The following is a 9,840-nucleotide window of genomic DNA, read 5'->3' on the forward strand; positions in this document are numbered from 1 at the left end:
GATTGGCCCCGGGGCGTCTCCTGACTCGGGGGTCCCCCCCCCGCCGCGCCCCGCACCTGGCAGGGTGCAGGGGCTGACCGCTGCCCGGTGGGCCCCGCGGTCACCCCCGGCCCCCTGCGCTAACGGTGCCCCCCCGCCCCCAGCGCAATGAGGCCGCCCCGTTCCCGCACCCCTCGCACTTCGGCGACACCTTCCACTCGGTGCTGCTCACCTTCCTGGCCCTGGCCTGCGTGGCGGGCGTGGTCATCGCCGCCGGCATCGCCGCCTGCCTGCGGCAGCACGCCAAGCAGCGCGAGAAGGACCGGCTGGCGGCCCTGGGGCCCGAGGGCACCGGGGACAGCACCTTCGAGTACCAGGTAGGGCCCGGGCAGCGCCGGGGGGCGGGGGGGGGGACACAGCGGGGACCGAGTCCTCGGGGCCTGAAACGGCCGGGGCTTGGCTGGGAGGGGCGGGCTGGGCGGGTGGGGGTGGGGGATGCTGCGGGCTCAGTGCCGAGGGGCAACTGGTCTCGCCCCCGCCCCCCAGGAGCTGTGCCGGCAGCACATGGCCGCCAAGTCGCTCTTTGGCCGCGCGGAAGCCCCCCCGGCCCCGGCAGAGAACTCCCGGGTCAGCAGCGTCTCGTCCCAGTTCAGCGACGCCCCCCAGGCCAGCCCCAGTTCTCACAGCAGCACGCCGTCCTGGTGCGAGGAGCCAGTGCAGTCCAACATGGACATCTCCACCGGCCACATGATCCTGGTGAGCGGCACGGCGGGGCGGGGGGAGAGGGGCGTTGGGGGGGGGGTGTGCACTGCCCCCTGCTGGAGACGGTGAGCCCCGGGGTGTGTGTCCCCATCCCTGTGTGTGTGTGCACTGCCCCCTGCTGGAGACGGTGAGCCCCGGGGTGTGTGTCCCCATCCCCGTGTGTGTGTGCACTGCCCCCTGCTGGAGACGGTGAGCCCTGGGGTGTGTGTCCCCATCCCTGTGTGTGTGTGCACTGCCCCCTGCTGGAGACGGTGAGCCCCGGGGTGTGTGTCCCCATCCCTGTGTGTGTGTGCACTGCCCCCTGCTGGAGACGGTGAGCCCCGGGGTGTGTGTCCCCATCCCCGTGTGTGTGTGCACTGCCCCCTGCTGGAGACGGTGAGCCCCGGGGTGTGTGTCCCCATCCCCGTGTGTGTGCACTGCCCCCTGCTGGAGGAGATGCCTCCTGCTGCTGGCCCAAACGTCCCCACCCCAGGGGCTCCCTCCCCTGCCCGTGTGGGCTCTTCTCTGCGTCCGGCCCCAGGGAGGCTGCCCTCCCCACGGCCCGTCGCCCTGCCTGGGTGGGCCCCGCCCGGCTGCGCTCCCTGCCGGTGCTGACCCGCGAGCCGCCCCCGCAGGCCTACATGGAAGACCACCTGAGGAACCGGGACCGGCTGGCCAAGGAGTGGCAGGCCCTGTGCGCCTACCAGGCGGAGCCCAGCATCTGCACTGCTGCCCAGAGCGAAGCCAACCTCAAGAAGAACCGCAACCCCGACTACGTGCCCTGTGAGTGCCCTGCCCCCTCGGCGCGCCCCCCTCCCAGCGGGCTGTGACCCAAAGAGCTGCCAGCCCAGCCGGTGTCGCACCAAGGGTCCTCGGGGTATGGTGGGGTCTGGCCACGGATAGAGGGGGCCATACAGGCTGGGGGAGCCCAGCCAGCGGGGGCATGGGGGTGTGCCGACCGGCATGGCTTGGACAGGGAGAACCGGTTCTCTCCCCTGCCCCCAGGAGCAGAGCCGCGGGCAGATCTGAGGCCCAGCGGATCCCGGGGTGCATGGCACATGGCCCAGCCCCGTCTTGCTCGCTCACGGCTCCCCTTGTGCGGTGATTTCCCAGACGACCACGCCCGGATCAAGCTGAAGGCCGAGAGCAACCCATCCCGCAGCGACTTCATCAACGCCAGCCCTATCGTAAGTGAGAGCTCGCCTGGGCCCCATGTGCCGGCCCTGCCCCCCAGCCCGCCTGCCCTGCCCCCCAGCCCACCTGCCCCGGGGCGACCGGGGTGTTCCTCAGAGCGGGGTTCTCCCCGTGTGTACGCACCCCTCCCCCCGCCCTGTACCGACACTCGTGTGTGCCTGGTCGCCTGGTGCCACCTGAGGTGTCCGTTTCCTGGGGGGCCCCTGCTGCACCCCCATCGTGCTGTTGAGGGAAGTGTCTGACGCGCTGTCTCCTGGCCCAGATTGAGCACGACCCGCGGATGCCAGCGTACATCGCCACGCAGGGGCCCCTCTCGCACACCATCGCCGACTTCTGGCAGGTGAGTGCTGGCCGCCGGGTGCTGGAGCGGGACCCTCCCCACCCCTGGCTTTGCGGCGTTAGCCCTGGCTGGGCACAGAGGTGCCCACAGCAGGGTGCTGTCCAAAGTTCCCTCTAATTTTTGGCAGGCCGCGTGCGCACAAAATGTCTTCTGTGCAAACTGTTGCACGTCTGTGCAAATGTTTGTGCGCGCGGGGTTTCACCGTGTGCCCGGCTTCGGTGCTGTGTGGGCACACACGCGCACAGCTTGGAGGGACCGGTGGCCCTGTCCCGTCGGCACTGCCTGGCAGGGGGCTCCCCTTGCATCTCCCCTTGCTCGGCTCTGAATCCCCCTCCTATCAGTGGGCAGACTGGAGGCTCCCTGGAGCGCTGGGTCACAGGGCCTCAGGCAGGCATGTGTGAGGATGGTGGGTGGGCATCATCTGGGCCGGACCTTACTGTGCCCTGGGGTGCCCCGGTTTCCTGAGCCAGGGGCAGGAAGCAGCAGGGAGGTGCCCAGTGCCGGCTGCTGGGGGCCTGCTGGGGCTGCTCCCCCAAAGAGAGCCCAGTCCCCTTGCCAAGAGGACCCAGAGGAGTCTCTGGACAGGCTCAGCAGGTGCAGGCTGAGACCCCAGGCTTTGGCCGCTGAACTCTGCCCTCCCTGGGCTCCTCGCAGTCCCCACTGGCTCTCCCAGCAGAGCCCCTTCAACCAGCACCCCTGAGCCTGGGCCCGGCCTGCCGGCGCCCGCTGCTGACGGTGTGTGCCCTGGGTGCAGATGGTGTGGGAGAACGGCTGCACGGTGATCGTCATGCTGAGCCCGCTGGTGGAGGACAGCGTCAAGCAGTGCGATCGGTACTGGCCCGACGAAGGCTCCTCCCTCTACCACATCTACGAGGCAAGTGGCGGGGTGGGCGGGGGGCATGGCCCATGGGGTGCAGCGGGCAGAGCGCAGGCCCGGCTGAGCGTGCAGCCCCCGGGACGGAGCTGGGGCTGGCTGGGCCGTGACTCCCTGGGCCTCTCCGTGCAGGTGAACCTGGTCTCGGAGCACATCTGGTGCGAGGACTTCCTGGTGCGCAGCTTCTACCTGAAGAACGTGCAGTCGCAGGAGACCCGCACTCTGACCCAGTTCCACTTCCTGAGCTGGCCAGCCGAGGGCATCCCCACCACCACCCGCCCCCTCCTGGACTTCCGCAGGTAAGGGGCAGTCTCCTCCCAGCCTGGCTAGGAGTGGGCCGGGCCGCAGGCTCAGGGCAGGTGGGCTGGCAAAGCCAGGCCTGCTTTGCGAGCCGTCAGGGAAAGCACCGGCCTGGGTCCCAGGGGTGGCTCTGGGAGGAGCTAGTGCACAGCCCTGTAGGATGCCCAGTCAGCTGGGGCCCCAGGGGCAAGCAGGGCAGCCAGGGGGCGTTGATGCCCACTCGGAGGGGGCTGTGCTTGTAAGTCCCTCGGGGCTCCGTGGGTCTGGGAGGCTGGGGAGCGGTGTCACGGCGTCCCCAGGCGATGCTCTGGAACTGCTCCCCATGAAGCCAGGCAGGGCTCTGGGGAAGTCTCCTCTCTGGGAGCAGCCTGTCTGCAGGACACACAGCTCCCCCGGCTCCACCTTCCTGGCTCTGACCTCGGAGCCTTCAGCCTCCTCTGCCCCTCCGTGCGCTTCCCACAGCGAGTCCGCCCAGGCGGGGTCCTGGGGAAGCCAGAGGGTCCTGCCCCCCCACTCCGCAGTCAGACGTGACTCTCAGCCAGCCAGTAAAACAGGTTTATTAGACGACAGGAACATGGTCTAACACAGAGCTTGTAGGTGCAGAGAACAGGACCCCCTGTCACGGAGTCCCTGGGCGATGCTCTGGGACTGCTCCCCATGAAGCCAGTCAGGACTCTGGGGAAGTCTCCTCTCGGGGAGCAGCCTGTCTGCAGGGCACACAGCTCACACAGCTTCCACCTTCCTGGGTCTGACCTCGGAGCATTCAGCATCCTCTGCCCCTCCGTGCGCTTCCCACAGTGAGTCCGCCCAGGCGGGGTCCTGGGGAAGCCAGAGGGTCCTGCCCCCCAACTCCGCAGTCAGACGGGACTCTCAGCCAGCCGGGGAAACAGAAGGTTTATTAGACGACAGGAACATGGTCTAAAACAGAGCTTGCAGGTGCAGAGAACAGGACCCCTCAGCTGGGTCCATTTGGGGGGGGGGGCAGTGAGCCAGACAACCCCGTCTGCCCTTCACTCCATGTCCCAGCCAGCCCCAAACTGAAACTCCCCCCAGCCCCTCCTCCTCTGGGCTTTGTCCCTTTCCCCGGGCCAGGAGGTCACCTGATTCCTTTGTTCTCCAACCCTTTAGCTCTCACCTTGCAGGGGGGGAAGGGCCCAGGCCATCAGTTGCCAGGAAACAGGGTGTCGGCCATTGTCTGTGTCCAGACCCCTGCACCCACCTGCCCTCTAGGGCTCTGCAATGATCATACACCCTTACCCCACCACCTATACACCCAAGAACTGCCCAGGGGAAACCGAGGCACCCCCACACCACTCGGAGGAAACATCAAGAACAGTCCCACTTTGTCACACCCCCTCAACTGGGTCCATTTTGGGGCCAGTGAGCCAGACAACCACGTCTGCCCTTCACTCCATGTCTCCAGCCAGCCCCAAACTGAAACTCTCTCCAGCCCCTCCTCCCCTGGGCTTTGTCCCTTTCCCGGGCCAGGAGGTCACCGGATTCCTTTGTTCTCCAACCCTTCAGCTCTCACCTTGCAGGGGGGAAGGGCCAGGCCATCAGTTGCCAGGAAACAGGGTGTTGGCCATTCTCTGTGTCCAGACCCCTGCACCCACCTGCCCTCTAGGGCTCTGCAAGGATCATACACCCTTACCCCACCCCCTAGATACTTAAGAACTGCTTAGGGGAAACTGAGGCACCCCCACACTTTTCAGAGGAAACAGTCCCACTTTGTCACAAGCGGGTGTGCCGACTTGCAGAGCTGGAGCTGGGCCAGCATAGGCCGGCTGTGAGAAGTGGGGAGGGGACCCTGACAATGGTCCTCGTCCCAGTCTCTGCCTGTGGGCGATGGGGAAATGGCGGAGGGAAAAGGCCCTGAATGTCCTGGGGCAAACTGCCCCCGAGCAGCATGGGGCTCTGGCCAAAGGGCCTGGGAGCGCGGGCGGGGGACGGTGCCCTGCCCTGCCGTTGGCGTGGGATGCGGAAGCGGGAGGAGTTCTGAACATTCTGGCAGAGAAACCAGGCCCTGGGCGAAGGGCCCGGAGAGACTAGGGTGGGGGCCAGCTCAGCTATTGCAGCTGGGGCAGAGAGAGCTGCTCCCTGCGGGAAGCCCTGCGGGGGAACAGGGAGTCTGGGGGGGCAGGGGATGAGACCCTAGTTCCCCACTGCAGATGGGAGCCCAAAGCCTGGTTTGACCTGGGCCTGCGTGCACAGGGGCCTCCCACCCTGCAGCGAAGGGAGGTGAGTCCTGAGTTCTAGGGCTTTGTTGGCCCCAGCCAGAGGGTCGCAGTCCCCTCTTGGGGGCTGCATGGCTGGGGGAGGGGATTGCTGGAGGGGCAGGACACTGGGCTCTCCAGACCCAGGGCTCAAGGAGGATTTTGGACTGGGGCGGGGGGAGAGGGGGGAGAGGGGGTGCAGTGGAGCAGGCCCTCCTCTGGGATCCCGATGGCTGGGGGGTCTGTGAGGACCCCTGCCCTGGCCCCAGGGCTGGGCCAGAGGAGGCCTGCAGCCAGAGGAGCCCTGCAGCCAGGGCTTTGGCTCAGTGCTTGGGGGGCGCTGCAGGAGAGCTGGACTCGCAGGGGGGCCGGTCTCCGCGGGTGGGGCACGGTTACTGTGCTCCAGGCTGGCAGGGAGGTGATTTCCAGCCCCTGCCTGCTGGGCTGGGCCCTGGCGGGTGTGGCTGGTGGGTACCTGGGCTTGAGGCATGTCTCCCCCCATAGAGAGCAGGCCCGGTTCTCGTACCAGCCTCTTGCTGACGAACGGTGCCGCGCGTCTCGGTTAGCTTGGGGCAGGAGTGCAGGCGGGGGGCTGTGGCCATGGGTTCCCCCCTGCGTCCGCTGGGGCATTGGGTGTGGGGAGGAGAGTGGGCGTAACCCACGGCACTCAGAGCTGGGGGAAGCAGGGCGGGTCGCGGGCACCGCCCCTCCCTGGCGTCCCGTGGGGCTGACGGCGTTACCGGCTCCCTGCCAGGCGGGGTCTGCAGCCAGCCCGTCTCTGGCTCTAACGGCTGTCAGTGACGCGTCTTCCCCAGGCCGCCCCAGCGCCAGGCGTGGGGGTCTGCGTGAGCCACATCACCGGGCTGGACCGGAGAGGAGCACCCGCTGCTGTGCCAGCTTGGCCTCGGGGGGGCGGGGGGGCGGGCTGTGTTTTGAAGCCTTGTGTTGGTTGTGGCCGTCTGTGCTGCCCCCGGGCCCTCTGTGGGGCAGGGCCCCACAGCCCGGCTGGGATCTCCGCGCGCTCGCCCTGCCACTCACGCGGTCTGCCCCCTTCTGTCTCTCGTGCAGCTGCCAGTGGCATTTTTGTGATTTGCAGCTAGTAATCTGGGTCCAGTTGCATAGTCACAAAAGTGAGCATTGGCAGCCGTGTCTGCTGCATGGAGCCCGGGCCCCTGGACTCCCGCCAGCGCCCCACCTCGGTGCAGAGCGCCGGGCACGGGACGCTGCTGTGGGCCTGTCTCCAGCCCCCGCCCCACGGGGCTGCTCCAGCCAGGCCTGTCGGGAGCAGGGACGCCAGCCCTCCCGGCCGGGGCAGGGGAGAGTGTGCCCATCGCTGCAGGAACGGCCCCCGGGGTGAGGCGGCTGGGGCTGAACACATTGCCGGCCCCACCATGGAGAGCCCTCGGCTCCGGGTCCTTCCCACTGGGTCGCCAGGCCCCAGGACGTGACCCCTGCCCAGCCCTGTGCGTGCCCCGGGGCAGGGCTCTGCTCTGGGCTGCGGGGGTCTGGAGGCAGGGCTGGCTGGCTGGGAGCTGGGTGGGCGCTGGCTGTTCTCACCTGCTCGCTCCTTGTCCTTGCAGGAAGGTCAACAAGTGCTACCGGGGTCGCTCCTGCCCTGTTATCGTGCACTGCAGGTAACGGCCCCTCCGTCCGCGTTGAGCGCCGCTCGGCCCTGCCCGGGGGTCCTGGGGGGCCAGGGCTGCCACCCTGCCTAGGGCAGTCTCCATCCTAGCAGGGGTTCGCTCACGCTGCCCCCTCCTCCCTCCGCGGGACGCCCCACCCAGGCTGGCCTGGGGCCCGTTCCCCTGCCAGGGCAGGAGAGGGAAGAGCATATGCAGCACAGTGGGGACCCCCGAGAAGCCTACAGTGGCTCTCCCCTCCCCCCACCACCCCCATACCCGGCTGGGAGCCAGGTGTCCCCCCTGTGCAGTGGGTTGAGGGCGCGTCCCTGGAGCTGCACGTGTCTGTGTCTCTTCCAGTGACGGGGCAGGCAGGACCGGGACCTACATCCTCATCGACATGGTATTAAACCGAATGGCCAAAGGTGAGTGCGGCTTGGCCCCCCCAGCGACCCCACCCTCCCAGCCCCCCTGCGTCCAACACGCGTTGGAGCCTCATGTCGCCTGGTCCTGGCGTCCAGCCCCGGCCCCGTTCTCCCTGGCCCCCCCATGCTGCCCTGCCCTCGGCACCTGTCCCTCTGGCTGTCCCCTAGCGCTGCCCCTCGTCTGCTCTGCCCCGCATCCTCCCCTCCACATCCCCCGCATGTGCTCCGGGGCCCAGCCCTGGCTGCGGGCCCCCTGACCCCTCGTGTGCTCTGCCCTAGGCGTGAAGGAGATTGACATCGCTGCCACGCTGGAGCACGTCCGCGACCAGAGGCCCGGCATGGTGCAGACTAAGGTGCGCCCCTTCCCCGAGCTAGGCCCAGGCCAGCACCCCCAGCAGGTCAGCCCCGGGGCCAGCCCAGCCCCCCTGCAGGGAAGGGGCAGGGCCCCCCTATGGGGCAGTGGCGGGCAGGCATACAGCCCTTCTCCCCTCTGACATCGCTCGCTGCACCCAGACAGCACCTGGCCCCACAGCCGCTGTGCCCCCACCCAGGCACTGGCTAGTGCTCCCAACGGGGGCAAAGATCCTGGGCCGCTGGCTTCCTTCCCAGCACGGGGGGCACAATGGGGCTGCCCCTTCCCAGGGCGGCGGGTTCCTCCATTCTGCTGGGACCAGGCTCTGGGGCCAGCCTCCAGGAAGCAGGGCCCTGGCGCTGGGCAGCCCTGGCGCTGGGCGGCCCTGCCCGTGAGCTGGGTGGGCACTGGCGGCTGCGGGCAGCACAGGGGAGTGATGGCCGGGGGGGGCACAGCCCTGCCCCCTCACACTGGGCAGGCACTAAGCTGCTCTGGGGTGGGTCTCACCCTGCTCTCCCCTCGGCAGGACCAGTTTGAGTTTGCGCTGACGGCCGTGGCAGAGGAGGTCAATGCCATCCTGAAGGCGCTGCCCCAGTGACCCGCTCACCTCGCCTCCGGCCCCCTCACGCCCGTGTGCTTCGAGCGCCCGCCTGCCGGGGCTGCTCGCCCGTGTAACGTCGTGTCTGTGATGCTGGTCGTCTCCCCCGTCCGCCCTCGCCCCCCTGGGCTGCCCGGGCCTCGTCTGGCTGCCACCTCCTGCTGGGAGCGGCTGGGCCCGGAGGAGGATTCGTGCTGACAGCAGGCACAGGGCAGCCTGAACCCGCGGGGGGACGGGGGCTGCACCGGCTGCCCTGAGAGGTTAAGATGGGACCATGCTGCCCCCCCCCACAGCTGCCCCTGCATGCCCAGTGCCCACCTGCCTCCTGTGTACAGGTGCCCACGCACAGCCCCTGCCACGGGCTCCTCCCTGTGTGTGTCTAGTCACGCTGCCCCCGCCCAGCCCCCCAGGTACCCAGGCCCTGCCCACGGCCAGGGAAGGTCTGACCCAGCACGGGGCGGTTCTGAGCTCTGCCAGGAGCCTGCCCCCAGGAGTTCTGCTGCTCTGCGCCCTTCCTCTGGGGGCGGGGGCCCTGCAGCTCTCGCCAGGCCGGCCCCAACCTGCCCAGCTCCTGTCCCTCCCACTGCCGGTCTCCGTGCCCGGGGGCAGACCCTCCCCCCCGTTCCCAGGGCAAGAGGTGATGCAGCTGGAACAATCCTTGCCAGGCTGAGGGCCCCCCTGCTCTGCTGAGGCCAGGGGCCTACCCAGCCAAGCCCTTGGGTGTGGCAGCCCGGCGGGGGAACCCTCCCCTCCCCCCAACACCCCCTGTGTGGGTCAATCAGCGTCAGTTGAGCAGAAGAGAAATTTCTAGAGAAATATAATTTTGTATCTTGATGTGAATAAAGTTCTCGTGTCGCGTTTGTGCAGCTGCAGCCCAGCCTGGCCTGTCTCTGTGGGTGGTTCCCTGCCTGGGGCTGGGGGCTGTGCCCCTCCCTGCACCCCCCAGCCAGGCCCCTCCCTGCACCCCCCATCAGGGCTGGGGGCTGTGCCTCCCTGCACCCTCCAGCCAGGCCCCTCCCTGCACCCCCCATCAGGGCTGTGGGTGGTTCCCTGCCTGGGGCTGGGGGCTGTGCCCCTCCCTGCACCCCCCCAGCCAGGCCCCTCCCTGCACCCCCCATCAGGGCTGGGGCTGGTTCCCTGCCTGGGGCTGGGGGCTGTGCCTCCCTGCACCCCCCAGCCAGGCCCCTCCCTGCACCCCCCATCAG

The 9,840-nt window shown here is 68.6% G+C and overlaps 1 protein-coding gene across 1 annotated transcript in view; it reads left to right on the forward strand.

Annotated features, from left to right (window-relative positions):
* Positions 1 to 9,507, forward strand: part of PTPRN (protein tyrosine phosphatase receptor type N) — a 37,028-nt gene extending 27,521 nt beyond the window's left edge. Inside the window, exons 13-23 of the mRNA XM_077830346.1 lie at positions 144 to 356; positions 526 to 735; positions 1,356 to 1,503; positions 1,834 to 1,907; positions 2,177 to 2,254; positions 3,009 to 3,128; positions 3,261 to 3,427; positions 7,222 to 7,275; positions 7,621 to 7,685; positions 7,965 to 8,038; positions 8,564 to 9,507. Of these exons, the coding sequence (XP_077686472.1) occupies positions 144 to 356; positions 526 to 735; positions 1,356 to 1,503; positions 1,834 to 1,907; positions 2,177 to 2,254; positions 3,009 to 3,128; positions 3,261 to 3,427; positions 7,222 to 7,275; positions 7,621 to 7,685; positions 7,965 to 8,038; positions 8,564 to 8,635 (1,275 nt within the window). The 3' untranslated portion in view covers positions 8,636 to 9,507. The remainder of the gene's footprint in view (positions 1 to 143; positions 357 to 525; positions 736 to 1,355; positions 1,504 to 1,833; positions 1,908 to 2,176; positions 2,255 to 3,008; positions 3,129 to 3,260; positions 3,428 to 7,221; positions 7,276 to 7,620; positions 7,686 to 7,964; positions 8,039 to 8,563) is intronic.
* The last annotated feature ends 333 nt before the right edge of the window (positions 9,508 to 9,840 follow it).

Source organism: Eretmochelys imbricata, chromosome 11, assembly GCF_965152235.1.
Source record: "Eretmochelys imbricata isolate rEreImb1 chromosome 11, rEreImb1.hap1, whole genome shotgun sequence".
NCBI classification, from domain to species: Eukaryota; Metazoa; Chordata; order Testudines; family Cheloniidae; genus Eretmochelys; species Eretmochelys imbricata.